Genomic DNA, 16693 nt, shown 5'->3' with positions numbered 1-16693 from the left:
AATGCAATATTACATGAGCAGTAAGGTACAGTTATAACCCAGGTCAACTGAAAACATAAACAGTAACCAGAAAGATACAGATTTGACTATATCAATGACAATGTGATAAAAGTATAATCAGTAAGTTGTATTGAACATAATTCACAACTAGATGGCGTATTTGTAATATGCAATCACAGCAATACTAGAAAGCTGATAAGGTCCGAGTGAGTCCAGCAATATTGTAATATCATTGACAACGTCCCTGGTCTGAAGCAGATCAGTAATATGGACACAGGTACAGCTGAGAATATAAATAGGTGTAGAAACAGGCAGGCACACACGTCTGGGTCACAATTTCACAGAGGAACATCCAACAGAGTATCAGCAGCAGTGCACAGATTACCTGAGAGGCTCTGGGGCCTATTCATCATTACTAAAAAACTGATGGAGGTAATTAGGTTTAGAACTTGCATGGAGGTCTACCTAATTACCGGAGGAATTCATCATTCCCCCTCTCCATAAGTATCTATTCTGAAAAGCTGTAATTTTTTCGAAGACAGAAAATAGATACTTTTCCCTATCTGCTCTAACTTACCGCAGCTGTAATCAGTGCTCCGCATGCAACTTTACGTTCACAAAAGCAGCGCATGCACAGCACTGATTACAGCTGCGGTAATTGTGTGTCCGCTCCCAGCCTTCTCTGTGCTGCTAGCCTATAACACAATCGAGCAGCCGGGAGCATCTTCTCTGCCTGCCTCCCATAGCCAGCCATATACATGGCAGCAGCGGTGGGCGATTGGAGAGATAGTTAGAGGACATAGCAGTGGGCGCGGGCGGCTGCGGACCCCCAGCCGAGCCTGTCAGTGAGAGGTAAGGAGGGGATATAGCAGTGTGCGCGGGCGGCCGCGGCTGCCCGCTGGTAGGAGCGGACCCCTGGGGCTGAGCCTGTCAGTGATTTTAAATTTGGCAGGGGGAAGTAGTGGGTGGGGGCCGGGGGGCCCTGCCTATTTGATCTGTCCCGGGCCCCAAAACTTCTTATGGCGGCCCTGTACCCTAGAATACCTAGTGCATCCTTCGGTCTCAGAGAAAACAATTTAACTGAAGTACAAAAATTACATTTCTAAGCACCAGCTCCTACATTCCCCGTATCTGTCTGCAGTGTACACGGGACCTGATTCAGCAAGGAACGCACAGGAGAGAACGCACGCACTTGGCCGATGTTTTTGCTCTGCGCATGCTTCGCACTGCGCATGCATGAACTAGCCAGACCCTTCCGATATTGATTGACAGGAAGTGCCGTTTGTGGGTGGTGACGGGGGCTGGTCAGGCGAACGCAGGCGTTGGGACGCTGTTATAGGGGCATGCATAATTAAGGCAGGGCGGCGGCATACGCAGCCATACCGTAACCTGTACACAGGAAGAGGCCAAAATCCTGCGGCAGGTCAGGTCAACCACTATAGTGCGTATGAGTCTGATGGTTCTCAATGTTACCGATGTTTACACTATCTTGCATACTGATCAGGCTGTGAGTAAAGGGAGATGGGCGGCTTAATATGGGGCTGGGCATCTGCATCTTGTGTTGCGGTCTCCGTGCGTATGCATTAATTTAGCATATTCTCGCAGCGGACGGGTGCGTGTGTCTACTAGTGTGCGTTCCTTGCTGAATCAATCCTACAGTGCTTACATTGCATGTGACCATACTCTCTGTCTTTTAGATTGGGTTTATCAGCCACAGCCGGGAAAGAAGAAGAAAATTCCCCTTAATGCCACTAGTGACCTGAAACGTCCTACCACAGCTCCTGTATTCTCCAGTAGCTTACCTACCCACTCTACTATGAAGCCCCAGCTCAGTATTACTATTGGTAAGTCACGTATGAAGGGATTTCAGCTATCAGTACACCTTTGTATGGCTTTGGGTTTGTAGAATTTTATATAGCTTTTCAAGTACACTTTTGAACTGTATGAACCTTTTGATGAGCTCAAATACACAATCCATAATGTCAACATTTCCACTTGTTTATAACGGTATACTGTAATTCAGCTAACACTTCTCCATAGTTCACTGGTGATAAAGTTTGTGGTAAGTTAGTATCTTTTAACCCAGTAAGGTAGTCTAGTCCAACTAAGTGGACAGGTGGCAATGGCACCCGGTGTGCGATTGCCAGAGGATGAAAGGCCGAGCAATGGAGGGGAGTGTCAAGCATTGGATGTTCTTCAAACAATTTGGAGATCCTTACCACCTTTCTGGTGGTAAGAAATACGCAGGAGTGTCAGACCGTTTAAACACTGTTTTCAGGGCGTGCATAAATAAACCACTGCATCCTTGCTGTCAGTAGAAGAGCCCTCTGCGTGTCTAGAGACCTTATATGTTTGTGACAGCTTAGACTTACTGAGAAGACTGATGGCCGCCTGATCAGCGTTTGATGTCTTTAATGTTTCTGGTTTTGTGCGTGAGCGGCGGATGTGAGATGCTTTCAGTGGGTACGTCGCGTATTATCGCAATTGCGATCTGTGAGAGATCGCAGCTGCGATGACATTTGCGTGCCATTCTCAGAAGCCCCCACACATTTTCACAATTAACTTAATATAATTTATTTGTAACAGATATGACTAATTCTACCCCAACTAGCCCTAACATTGAATAGCATTAATATTTAATAAATAAACCTATATCCCCCAATCAGGGCTGCCATCAGAAATTGTGGGGCCCGGGACTGACAAAATAGGCAGGGCCCCCTCCCTCAACCCCCCTTCCCCTGCTCCCCCCACAACCCTTATTCATACTCAATAAAAAAAGTTGTAAAAGACTGAGCATTATATTATAGAGGCTACAACACATCAAAAAATTTGAGGCATTTAAAAAAATAGCTGGATGGGGAGAATTCCATGGAGCACCGGGCAGATCCTCAGGAGTCCTCACACCACCTGCCCGCCGCGGCTCCTTTGTCCTCTCTTCTTCAGCGCCGACTTCAGTGAAAAACTTTATTGAGGGAACGCCGGCCGTGGACAGTAGTAGTTAAGTAAGTTAGGAGGCGGAACGGGACTGTGAGAACGGAGAAGTGACTCACCAGTCACTCCATTTTCTGCCAGCGGCAGGCGGATAGTACTGGGCGCTGGGTGTGGACAGCCTGTCATTTGTCACTGACTGTCTTCCACCGTCGGCCAGGGGTATAGTTGCAGGCAGGCGGGCTTCCCGAGTGTCCGGGCCCGGGACTAAAGTCCCGGCAGTCCTCCCCCCAGCCCGAACATTAAATCAGTAGCCCTCACATTTAAATTACCCTCTCTACCCTTTGTTTTCATGTCTGTATTTGTTTTATCTACCTTGTATGCCCCCATTTTATGTATACCTTGCATTTCCTATTAAATGGCACTGCAGACCACTGTGTTTTACAAATCAACAATGCCGTTAATCTTATATATAAAATTCATTGGTCTGTTTGTTTGTCGGTTATACATTCAGACACCACTGCACCCCTTGAGATGAAACCAACGCAAGGTGGTCCAGTTGGATCCCGGCCAGGACCTCCCGTTGGTGTACGCTGGGCAGAACTTTGACTCGGGGAGCCTGTTCTGAGCCTTCCACTGGATGGATTTGGACGAAAACTTCAGAGTGGTAACATCGGATCCCAGAATATATATTAGGGGGTGTTGGTCCCAGTCGGACCTCCGGTTGGTGTATGCTGGGCAGAACTTTGACCCGGGGATGCTGGGCAGAACTTTGACTTGGGGAGCCTGTTCTGGGCCTTCCACTGGATGGATTTGAATGAAACTTCACAGAGGGGTGGCAGTTGGTCTGAGAAGCCTAATGGAGTGGTTGGGGTCCCAGTTGGACCTCACAGTGGAGTGTGCAGGGAGAACTGTGACCCAGGGAGCCTATTCTGGGCCCTTCACTGGATGGATTTGGACGACATCACATAATTTGAATGAAAACTTCAGAGTGGTAACATTGGATCCCAGAAGACGTACTAGGGAGTTGAGGTCCCGGTTGGACCTCCCGTTCATGTATGCTGGGCAAAACTTTGACCCGGGGAGCCTGTTCTGGGCCTTCTACTGGATGTATTTGGATGCAAATGTCATAGAGGGGAGACAATTGGTCTGGGATGTCTAATGGAGTGGTTGGGGTCCCGGTTGGACTTCACAGCAGTGTGCCAGGCAGAACTTTGACCCAGGGAGCCTCCACTGAATGGAGTTGGATGACATCACATAATAAAACTTAATAACTAAAAAATTTAAACCCGGGCAAAACCGGGTACTTCAGCTAGTATTTTAATAAATTGTCCTAGTTCCCCTTAACCAGCCCCGACAAATTAATAGTATTCACATATAATAACATTCCAGGCAGTTTAAAAAAACTGAACACAGAAAAAAAGAGAGATTTGCCCTCCAGCACACTGCAGCAAAAACAATACTTAAATCCTACATAATAATAGAGATTTAGAGGTATTGGTTACACATATTTGCAAATATATGAATAAGCGCCAGGCCAATCGTCAAGGCTCCTCTATACTGGCGCCCCTAATATTAGGGGCTCACGTCCGAGAAGCAAGGCACCCCAAAAAAATTCCAACCAAGGGCCATTCCCAGGGCATCACACGAAAAAGGGAAAAAGGTGAACCCCGGGGGGGTTCTGACTGGGCCTTTCTCATGGCATCACCACTTAATTCACATAGAATACTTTTATCACTTCTCTATTTGTTTGTACATTATATATGTCATTTTAATTCTTTATCATTTCATTAACACTTATTGATTTATCTTTACACATCTTTTCTACATACTTCACTATCACCTTTTTCCCTTTTTCGTGTGATGCCCTGGGGATGGCCCTTGGTTGGAATTTTTTTGGGGTGCCTTGCTTCTCGGACGTGAGCCCCTAATATTAGGGACGCCAGTATAGAGGAGCCTTGACGATTGGCCTGGCGCTTATTCATATATTTGCAAATATGTGTAACCAATACCTCTAAATCTCTATTATTATGTAGGATTTATGTATTGTTTTTGCTGCAGTGTGCTGGAGGGCAAATCTCTCTTTTTTTCTGTGTTCAGAGTAAACCCCGCCCTTTACAAGCACCTGTGTTATGCAATTAAGCTGATCTGAGCAACTACCATTTTTCTTTGTAAATTTGGAGAGGCATGAAGGCAGACAGCATTAGGAGGAGGTGCTGATGCTTATAGTGCCATGTGGAGGTTTTTTGGGGTACCTCCAAGGTAAGTTAGCTCTCAGCTTACATATGTACTGTTATCATGCAGTACATCAATTGTAATTATATGACCCAGAGTTGGTGCTACCATTATGTAGCAATAATTATTTTGGGGTGAGCGTTTGGGAGTGGGGCCCCCGGGGGGCTTCTGACTGGGCCTTTCTCATGGCATCACCACTTAATTCACATAGAATACTTTTATCACTTCTCTATTTGTTTGTACATTATATATGTCATTTTAATTCTTTATCATTTCATTAACACTTATTGATTTATCTTTACACATCTTTTCTACATACTTCACTATCACCTTTTTCCCTTTTTCGTGTGATGCCCTGGGGATGGTCCTTGGTTGGAATTTTTTTGGGGTGCCTTGCTTCTTGGGCGTTAGCCCCTGATATTAGGGACGCCAGTATAGAGGAGCCTTGACGATTGGCCTGGCACTTATTCATATATTTGCAAATATGTGTAACCAATACCTCTAAATCTCTATTATTATGTAGGATTTATGTATTGTTTTTGCTGCAGTGTGCTGGAGGGCAAATCTCTCTTTTTTTCTGTGTTCAGAGTAAACCCCGCCCTTTACAAGCACCTGTGTTATGCAATTAAGCTGATCTGAGCAACTACCATTTTTCTTTGTAAGTTTAAAAAAAATCTGTCTTGGTTCCTAGCTTCTGATGTATCTCAGGAGACTTGAAGGTCATCGTGAAGCTTGTCTCTGATACCAGTATAATCTTAAAGAAGGGGAAACACTTTTTGGGAAAAATCTTGGACCCTCTGATTGTTTATCTTACCTCAAATGTACTTTCTTGTCTTGAAAGGGGAAGAAGCTTCTCCACAGATGGTGGCAACACCTCCTGATCAGCATCCTATGGTCAACACAATGGTTCAGCCTGATGATGTGAATCATACACAGATAACACCAGCTCCCCCTCACCTAGACCTTTATGGGGCTCCAACACATTTCCCTTTCCACCATTCATACTTCCTGCCTGGACCACAGTTCTTTCAACCCAGGTAAGCAGTATTTAGAACACAGCTTTATATGTGTTATATCTGTGTATTTTGTATATGTTGTTGAACATTCATCCAGTTTTAAAACTTTACTAATTAGGACATCAGGCTAGTATATCTCTCCTTGCTTCTACATTCCCTAGTCTTGAGCTGGGTACACACTAGACGATGTGCAAACAACGCAACGATCATCCCGATTTCCCTTGAACCCCAGAACAAACAATATAAAATGTACACACTGTGCAAACTTTCAAATGACCGAACAATATATCTTGCATCGTTTGGTCGTTAGATCGTTAACTATATAACGTTAACATATCACCTGGTCATCCGTTAGGGCTTACACACTAGACGATTGAAACAACAAAGCATTAAAGATATTTTAAGATGTGATGAATGACACACGGGAGCGAGCAATAGTGCGTACATACTGGACGATGTGAACGATTTGTTCCGGTTTGCCTCAAAACAACAAATTGTCTAATGTATTGTCTAGTACAGTGATTCCCGACCACGGTCCTCAAGGCACACTAACAGTCCTGGTTTTAGTGATATCCATGATTGTGCACAGATGGTTAAATCAATATAACTAAGGTACTAATTAAGTCACTTGTGCTCAAGTATGGCTATCCCTAAAACCTGGACTGTTAGTGTGCCTTGAGGACCGTGGTTGGGAACCCCTGGTCTAGTGTGTACACAGCTTTATACTAAACATGACATTTTTGCAGTTAGCACTTTGATTAAGCTCATTATTGAAAGTTGACTATTATATAATGAATGTCGTTTTAGTGGGACCTTTCAATATTCAGCATAATTAGTGTTTGAAAATGTAATTAATCACACAATTAGAGACTGGGGACGCAAGCCACGTGGAAACACACACAATGAAATGCAGGATCATTTGGAATGGACCTGATACCTGTAACATAATGTCAGTATCAATTAGCTGCTGGACTTACAGTACGGCTGCAGCTCTACGCTATTCAATTACCGCCGCTATCCTGCACAGTAACCCCAGAGGGTTCAATTAACGCAGATTTTTCCTCAGGAGCTGCAAGGAAATCTCTGCATTAAGTGAGCCCTCTGGGGCATACCGCGCATGGTAGCTCCCTGCAAGTAACTGTGCATCTTGGTAAAACCATGCTGCACTGCAGGGGGGGCAGATGTAAAATGTGCAGAGAGATTTCAGTTTTGGAGGAGTGTGTCTAAGATGCAGTTACTTGTTCTATCTTACTCTGGGCCTGATTCAGCAAGGAACGCAGTTGCTAATCCGCATTTCAATTGTCCGACTGTTGCGTACTGCGCTTGCATATACATCACAGTGCGCGTGCGTGAACCAGCCACTGCGATCGGCACTGTGATCGCAGTGACTACGCAGATCCATCGCAGAGTGATTGACAGAAAGTGCCGTTTGTGGGTGGTGGGGGGGGGTGTTAGCTGAATCCTGGCATACCAGTGTGTTTCAACATGCTGCAGGGACGTGCATAAATTATCCACTGCAATGCTGTACGCGGCCTGAAGCCTGATAGCGTGCGTGGAAGTGGGCTTCCTTATGTAGTGCTGCGATGGCAATGAATTAGCATACTATTGCAGTTAAACTGTGTGCGTAATCGCTATTGCATTCGCAGTTGTGTTCCATAGTAAATCAGACCCTCTACTCCCAACTTTGAATCAAGCCTAGAGTAAGAAAGAGCAAGTAACTGTGGACCTCATTCAGAGTCGGTCGTTGCGGCCGCACGGTCGTACGCCACCGATGTTCGCTAAACTGCGCATGCGTAAAGTTCGCAATGCGCATCCGCAAACTAGCTCTTACAATCAGAAATTTCTCTCTCCTTGAACACAGCCAGGTCGTTAGTTTGAGTGACAGGCTTAGGCGTTTGTGGGTGGTAACTGGGGAAGGTGCTTGTGAACGGGGGAGTGGAGATCCGAACGCAGGCGTGCCTAATTATGCGAACGGCGTTTTATGGGAGTGCATAATTAACAAAGTAGTGTCATGGCACACGTGACATGGGTGGTTTGTACACTGACCTGATCGTAGTGCTTAAGAGAGGGTATGGTGAACCTTAAGGTCTACGACCAGTTTCGATGGTTCCCGACGGTCTCGATTAATCCTTATATGCCCGGAGATGACGTGTAATGCGTACGAGAAGGGGGCATATTTTTTGGTCTTACGGCCGCATCCTCCCCTTGGTCGTCCAGCTACCGATCCGATCTTAAGGACGCAACTTGCGAGTGCATCATTTGCATATCCGGCCCCTTTTCCCTTACGACCGTGCGGCCGCAACGACCGACTCTGAATGAGGTCCTGTATATCTTGGTAAAACCATGCAGCACTGCAGGTGCGGCAGATTTAAAATGTACAGAGAGATTTAGATTGGGGAGAGTTGTGTCCAAACGGAAATCTAAATTGCAGTGAAAATAAAGCTGTACTGCATGTGTGGACTACATGCAACAGCACCCAGCATTTATTCTACATGCACAAAATCTATGTATTTGCTCCCCTTACATTGCAACATGGTTTGTCCAGGTGCTAAGTTACTTGCTCTGTCTTCCTCTATTCCCAAATCTGAATCAGGCCCAAAGTGTAAAGCTGGCCTTACACTAGTACGACCAGCATAAGGTAAGATTCATCTTACGATTTCCCTTGAACTCTCCGGCAGCTCCCTGGCAGTCCCGGCCGCACGATTTGGTGCTTTTGACACACGATGTTCATACGATCATTCTCCCCGATGCATCATACGTCTGAGCTGACTTTTTCTAGCGGGGGGCTGATGCCACAGCCCGTGGAGCCCTTTCACCGGGTCCCCAAGCCGAAGCATCAACCCTGACCGCTAGTCAGTCCAGGCCGGGGATCCCTGAGGAGCTGGGGACCCCCCCAACAAAAGGGTCCCCCCCTCCAGGGCACCCTAGGCCCAGGCTGATAGCCCAGGGCTATCCCCGGCACCCCTGGGGCGGTGGGTTCCAGGTTGATAGTGTAAGTGAAGTGTAAAAAAAGAAGTGAAAACATTGTCTTTACGAGTAGAACTGCAGGTCCCAGCAAGCCTCCCCCGCATGCTGGTACTTGGAGAACCACAAGTACCAGCATGCGGAGCTTTAAGGGCCCGCTGGTTCCTGTAGTTCACCTGTAAAGAAATGTTTAAAGAAACACAATACACACACACCGTGAAAGTATAGTTTTAATACATACATACATACATACACATACTCACCTACATTACCTGGACTGGTCCTCTTGTCCCTGTAGGCATCCTTAGTCTTGGTAAAACAAAAAAATAAAACAACCCACGAACTAGGTACCAACCACGATGGTTGATACCTCCCAAATGAAGAGCTAAGACACGGCTTTTCCCTTTGTAGTGCCGTGTCTGAGCCTTCATTGGCTGAGAGAGGTCAGCCCCCGCCTCTCCCAGCCAATGAACGTCTCCCACTCTCCCACCATTGAAGTCAATGGTGAGAGCCGCAGGGTTACTAAATGCGATCCTGCGGTTCTCACTACTGGCTCCAATGGTGGGAGCCGTTCATTGGCTAAGAGAGGTGGGGGCTGACCTCTCTCAGCCAATGAACGCTCAGACATGGCACTACAAAGGAAAAAGCCGCATCTGAGCTCTTCATTCGGGGGGTATCAATCATCATGGTTGGTACCTAGTTCGTGGGTTGTTGTTTTCTTTCTCTTTTTACCAAGACCATCCTTGATGCCTACATGGACAAGAGGACCAGTCCAGGTAATGTAGGTGAGTATGTGTGAGTGTGTGTGTGTGTATGTATGTATTAAAACTATACTGTTACGGTGTGTGTGTGTGTGTATTGTGTTTATTTAAACATTTCTTTACAATTTTAATGCCCCACTTTACAGGCGTTTAATGCCCCACATGCTGGTACTTGTGGTTCTCCAAGTAGCAGCATGCTGGGGAGGCTAGCTGGGACCTGCAGTTCTACTTGTAAAGACAATGTTTTCACTTCTTTTTTTACACTACACTTATACACTTTCAACCTGGCATCCACCGCCCCAGGGGTGCTGGGGATAGCCCCGGACTATCAGCCATGGCCTGGGGTTCCCTGGCGGGGGGACCCCAGTATTGTGGGGGTCCCCAGCACCCCAGGGATCCCCGGCTTGGACTGACTCTAGCGGTCAGGGTTGATGCTTCGGCTTGGGGACCCGGTGAAAGGGCTCCCTGTGCTGTGGCATCAGCCCCCCGCTAGAAAAAGTCTGCTGCTGGTTCTGGAAAGTACAGGGGGCCCTACGCTTTCCCCCTGTATTTCCAGAACCAGGACCAGTTCAGAGCCCAGTGCTGGTTGCGCAGAATACGGGGGACGTTTGTCCGCTGTATTTTGGCATCCAGGGCTGGTTGTGACTAGCCCGGTGCTGGTTGTGCTTACATACGGTGGACCCCTACATCGTTTGTCCCCCGTATGTTGCACAACCAGCACTGGGTCACTAAAAGCCCGGGGGTTGGTTGCTCTTTGGTGGGGGGCACACCGTTTATTTTTTTAAACACTTTTTTTTTTCACAGATGCACGGATGGTTCTCACTGAACCATCCCTGCATCTGTGCTTATTTTATTAAAGATAGATGCATGCGGGGGGCGTGGCCTGGATGGGCTGGATGTAGGAGGCTGTCTTTGTAGCACCTAGGCCCTAATATACGATACATACCATCCTGTACCCTATACCCAGTCCCTGGCACTGGTATATCCCTCACTACTTACCACTCCCAGCTCCAGGAGTCCTAAGGTCAGTCTGTGTTCACTGACTGCTGTGCTGTGGGAGCTGAAGATCTCTCCCTGCAATGTCTCCTTATCGTGGGCGCCATCTTGGATTTGGCCCCGGTATCTGTTGCGGCTCCTGGCACCAGCGCTTGTCTCCTCTGCTGTCCGGAAGGTGCCCTGGGGGGCTGGGGAGTTGAGAGACCCTCTCTCACTCTTTTTCCAGTGTCCTGCTTGCTGTTGCGGACCCGCGATTCCCGGTCGCGGTCACCATCTTGGATCCGGCTCCAGCTATATTTGCGGCTCCTGTCTTCAGTGCCGGACACAGCACACTGTTGTTTGGCGTCCTGGGCGGCTACGGGGGTGGCTGATCCTCTCTCTGGATCTCTGAGGATATTTGAATACGGCCTTTGGTCAGGATCCTACCGAATATCGGGTGCCACACCTGACCCCCTGGAAAGGCAGACAAGCCTCCCGGCTGCCGCCTGCCCCCCCCCGGACTACTAATAGAAACCCCCAAACCGAGGGGCCCAATGACACGATTCGCGCTGAATCGTGTCATCGTGGCTCCGCCCCCTGCTTCACAAAGCCTATAGTTTCGGCATTGTGATGAGGGGGCGGAGCCACGATGGCACGATCGTGTGGCCCCACCCCTGGCTCTGCCCCCAAAACAGTGTCATTACCCGGCCACGCCCCCCACTCCCATCTTGGATCTGGACTCAGCATTATGGAAGGGTCAGTGGACTGACATTGCATGCTCTGCTGTGCATCTCAGAGTGAAGCTGCAGCACTGGGTCTGTTACTGGATCTATCTCAATGTGTCCTCAACTTCTGCACTCATATATCACTGGTAATTTCCCTGCCTGCACAGCCCTCCTCCTTCTGAATCCAGTTGCTGGCTACCTCCCTGCACTGTTCTCCACTGCCTGCTGACCTCTGAATTTGTGCTTGCGATTTAGAACTAATGGGAAAGAACTCCCAGCAGTCGGTCGCTGCGCGGCTGGAGAGGTTTTCCCGTTCTGGAACTGGTGGGGCTACGGGATCCAGCTCATTCCTCTCAACCCTCCTCTCCGCCTGCTCCTGAGGACCCTCCTTTGGAGCCTGAGATCACTATGCATAATCTAATGCGGGCAATCACCTCTTCAGAGAAAACGCTGTCTGGCAAGATTTCTGAAGTTCATGTGGAGCTTTCCCTTATCCGTCATGATATGCAGACGATGCGAGAACGTGTTGGTGAGGCCGAGACTCGTATTTCCACATTAGAGGATGTCACTGCTCCGGTTACGGGACGGCTTTCAACCTTGGAGTCCCAGATGGTGGCCTGCCGCACCAAAAACCTCTGATATCGAGGGCCGACTTCGCAGAAATAACATCCGTTTTGTTGGTCTACCCGAGAAGTCTGAAGGCTCTCAACCGGAGTCGTTTCTGGAAAAATGGTTGGTGGACACTTTTGGCCGGGATGATTTCACCGCCCACTTTGCGGTGGAAAGGGCGCGCCGTATCCCTTATAGGGCTCTACCTCCTGGCGCTCCCCCTCGCACATTCATTGCCAAGATCTTGCATTTCAAGGACAGAGATTCGATCCTTCGTTTGGCTCATCTACGTGGACCTTTGGAATATAATGGAAATCGGGTGGCAGTATTCCCAGACTTTTGTATGGATGTCCAGAAGTCTAGGTCCCAATTTATACAGATTAAACGTCGCCTACGTGATCTGGGCCTCTCATATGCCATGTTGTTTCCTGCCCGTCTACGTGTGGTGGCTGATGGACGATCTAACTTCTTTCATTCCCCACGTGAAGCTTTGTCGTGGCTGGATCTTAGGGGCTGTGGTGACGATGCTCCTCCGGATTGACTTGGACTTGTTGTTCCATGAGCTGTGTTTGCTTCTGAGCGTTATCTATCTTCATTACTCAGTTTTGTATGATTGTTTTTTGGTCATAGTTAATCTGATGTTTATTCGCTCTCAGTTGCTCTCCAGTTGGTAATATTGTTGTGGTACATATTTCATACTTTAATTTTATGTGCTGGGTGCTGGGGAGGGCAATTCTGCTTTGGGCCTGGCCGACACTCCACCTTACGGCTGAGGTAAGATTTGCCCCCCCCTCTCTCTTACCCTTTATATAAAAAATGAAATAATATAAGGGGTTTATTGGGTATTTTGTTTTGGGGTTTGTAGTCTGTAGGATAGGGATCTAGGTATATCTGGTTGGGTTGGATATACAGGGTGGGTTGTGGGTTTTTCTTTGGGGTTATTGTATGGGATTTTATTTTATGTTTCTATTCTATGCCATTGCAATGTGTTTTTTTTCTAAACTATTATGCCTTTATTTATTATATTCTCAGCTCCTACCGTGTTCTCTTTTATGCTGTGTTGCCATGTCTCGCTAGGTGCCCCCATCTGTGCTGTTTCAGATGTCTGTATCTCCTCTCCCCTCTGGTGTGTGGCTAACCCCATGATGTCTACTAGCTTAGGTTCCCCTCTCCAAATTCTCTCCTGGAATATCCGGGGCCTCAATGACCGGATCAAGCGCTCCTTAGTTTGAACTCAGGTGAAAAAGGCTCAGGCTGATATTATTTGTTTGATGGAAAGATACTTAGTGGGTGGGAAAGTCTTGGCTTTGCAAAAAACCTTGGATAGGCTGGGCGTATCACTCTACACATTCCTTGTATTCCAGAGGTGTGTCAGTCCTTGTTCGTAGAGCCCTAGTTTTGTGCTGGATGAAGTTAGGATTGACCCCTTGGGTAGATATGTCTTCATATGGGCATCTATTCACTCCTCCCCACTCCATATTCTTATATTCCCCCTCCTTATACTAGTGAGGTCCTGAAAAGTCTGCCGAATTTATTTCCTTATTCCCTGATACCCCGGTTATTTGTGTAGGGGATTTTAATAATGTGTTACACCCTGCCCTGGATAGGTGGCGTGAAAGATTGATTGTGTCTGGTCCCTCCCCTCACTCTTTTGCCAATTTGTGGATGAGCTTGGGTTGGTGGATATTTGACGGGTACAGCATCCTCACCTGGCTCGGTACTCTTGCTTTTTGGCCTCTCATCATTCCTTTTCTAGGATTGATCTCACTCTGATATCCGGGAGGCTGGTCCCGCAGGTTGTTGAGGTGAAGTACCGGTCTCGTGGTGTCGGATCATGCCCCTTTGCTACTGAATATTGATGTTGCTGCTTCACGAGGTCACTCTTTTTGGAAGTTTAACCCTTTCTGGCTTACATTAATGGGTGCTGACTCGGAATTGGAATCCCAATGGTGTGATTTTTTTCTCTGAGAATACCGGTTCCGTTTCCTTTGATATTTTGTGGGTGTCCTACGTGGTTCTTTAATTGGTAGGGTGAGAAGTATTAAAACTTTCCATAAGAAAAAGGAAGCGGAGCTGGAAAATCGTTGTAACTTGCTGGAACAGCAAAATCTGTCCTCTGGTTCTACTACTGCTAGATCCTCCTATATGGAGGCCATCTAAACTTTTATCTGATTTCCTCTTAGATAAGTCCAGAAGAAGCCTGCTCTTTGTTAAGCATAGTTATTATTCAGATTCAGATAAATCTGGGGCTTTCCTGACTTATCTTTCTAGGGAGGTTCGACCTGCTACAGTCGTAGCTCAAATTTGGGACTCCTTAGGTAATTTGCACTCCTCTACACCTGCTATTACGAATGTGTTCTATGAGTATTTTGCTAGTCTTTATTGCTCCCTGGCCCACTATACTTTAGAAGAATTATTTGAATATTTGGGACATATATCCCTCCCATCCATTTCCCCAGACAGCAGAGCGTTCCTTGACTCCCCATTTACTGTAGAGGAAATTGGGGTGGCTGTTTCTTCATTTCCCGGGGGGTAAGGCCCCAGGAGTGGATGGGATTCCTATTGAGATCTATAATAAACATGCCCTTTTCTTTTTTCCTAGACTCCTTGACCTTTTTAATGAACTATGTGACCTAGGTACTCTTCCCCTTTCTATGTCAGAGGCCATTATTGTTATGATCCCTAAATCTGGCAAAGATCCTCTTGATCCTGACTCTTATCGCCCGATCTCCCTCCTTTCTGCAGATATTAAAATATTGGCTAAAATGCTTGCACCTAGGCTTAATAAGGTAGTTGATGAGGTGGTGCATCCTGACCAGACTGGTTTCATGCCGGAGAATTCTACCTCACAAAAACCTAGGAGATTATATCCGAGTTTGCAGCTGGCGGACTCTGTGGATGACAAGGCAGTGGTGGTATCCTTGGATGCCGCCAGGGCCTTTGATTCTGTGGAGTGGCACTATCTTTGGGAGATCCTGCTTCGTTTTGGGATGGGACCTAGATTTATATCTTGCGTTAAATTACTATATTCTTCCCCTTTAGGGCGGGTCTGTATTAATGGATATGTTTCTCCTTCTTTTCGCCTCTCTAGAGGTACTAGACAGGGCTGTCTTCTTTCTCTGACTCTCTTTGCCCTGGCCATCGAGCCTTTGGTATGTCTTATCAGAAGTCACCCCGGAATACAGATACAGCAAAGGGTTGAGAAGGTGGCTCTCTATGCAGATGACATGCTGTTATTCTTGTTTGATGCATTGGAGTCTTTGATCGCCCTTCTCTCCTTGGTGGATTCTTTTGGACAGTTTTCTGGGTTGCACATTAACTGGAACAAATCTTGCATTTTTCCTGTTCATGGTCCTTCCTCAACTGTTGGGGCTGTGAATACTCCTTTGGAATGGACCCCCAGGTTTAAATATTTCGGAATTTCGGTAACGTCATCTATGTCGGACTTTGTCCCACTCAATGTCCAGCCACAAGTTGACTCCTTGAAATCCAAGCTGCATGTCTGGAATAAACTTCCCTTGACCGTTACAGGTCGGGTGAATTTGGTAAAAATGATTGTTCTACCCCAATTTTGTATGTTTTTCAGCAGGCCCGTTTATATCTCTCCTCGTATATTTCAACTGATAGATAGCTATATCTCCTCTTTAGTTTGGGCAGAAAAACGTCCTCGAATAAAACTTAAGACCCTAAGTAGGCCTAGAGTGTTGGGTGGCCTAGCACTTCCAAATTTCCGCCTTTATTATTTGGCCTCTCAATTAGCTCATCTGTGGGGTTGGGTTTTGGGTGAGGAGAGCCACGATTTGCCTACTTTCTTGGTACATACTGTTTCTAGAAGATGTTCCCCTTTGCAACTCTTACTTGACGACAGATGCCCAACGGGGGGAGCTACACTGGTCACACAGGCTCATACATTGTGGAAACAGGCCCGTGCTTTAGTGGGGGTGGAAGGTATTGATCCCAATTTGTCTTTATGGCATTCTTCCGCTCTTGGAGAATTGGCCCTATTAGATTGTAGCTCTTGATGGTCCAGGAGGGGGGTCTTCTCCCTCGGACAGTTATGTAGTAACGGGGTTTTTAAAACCTTTGACACTGTTAGGACTGAATTTGGGGTCCCGAATTCTATGTTTTTCCGCTATTTACAGTTTCGACATGCCCTATCCGTCCAGTTTTCTTCTGGTCCTCCGCAATTTACTCCTGATCCTGTTAGGGCTGTGCTGCAAGCGACTAGTGGTAGGAGATTGATTTCCCGAATTTATTCCTACCTCCTAACTGTTAATTCAGATGATGCCCTAGCACCACTTAGACTTAAATGGGTGGATGATTTGGGTCCATTAGATGATGAAGAGTTGTCTTTAGTGTTGAATAGTCATGTGTCTGCCACCTCTGCAGTGCGATTTCAACAGATACTATTTTTTTTATTATACAGGGTGTATCTTACCCCCTTATTACTGAGTAGATTTGGATCTGGTGCTTCTGATAG

The 16693-nt window shown here is 46.9% G+C and overlaps 1 protein-coding gene across 1 annotated transcript in view; it reads left to right on the top strand.

Annotated features, from left to right (window-relative positions):
• SOX30 (SRY-box transcription factor 30) overlaps positions 1-16693 on the top strand; it is a 91900-nt gene that overhangs the window by 53868 nt on the left and 21339 nt on the right. Inside the window, 2 exon segments of the mRNA XM_088478971.1 lie at positions 1698-1844; positions 5984-6200. Of these exon segments, the coding sequence (XP_088335097.1) occupies positions 1698-1844; positions 5984-6200 (364 nt within the window).

The sequence above is a fragment of the Taudactylus pleione genome, unplaced genomic scaffold (assembly GCF_031769625.1).
Source record: "Taudactylus pleione unplaced genomic scaffold, aTauple2 ptg000225l, whole genome shotgun sequence".
In the NCBI taxonomy this organism is placed as follows: Eukaryota; Metazoa; Chordata; class Amphibia; order Anura; family Myobatrachidae; genus Taudactylus; species Taudactylus pleione.
This window is presented reverse-complemented; position numbering and strand designations above follow the sequence as displayed.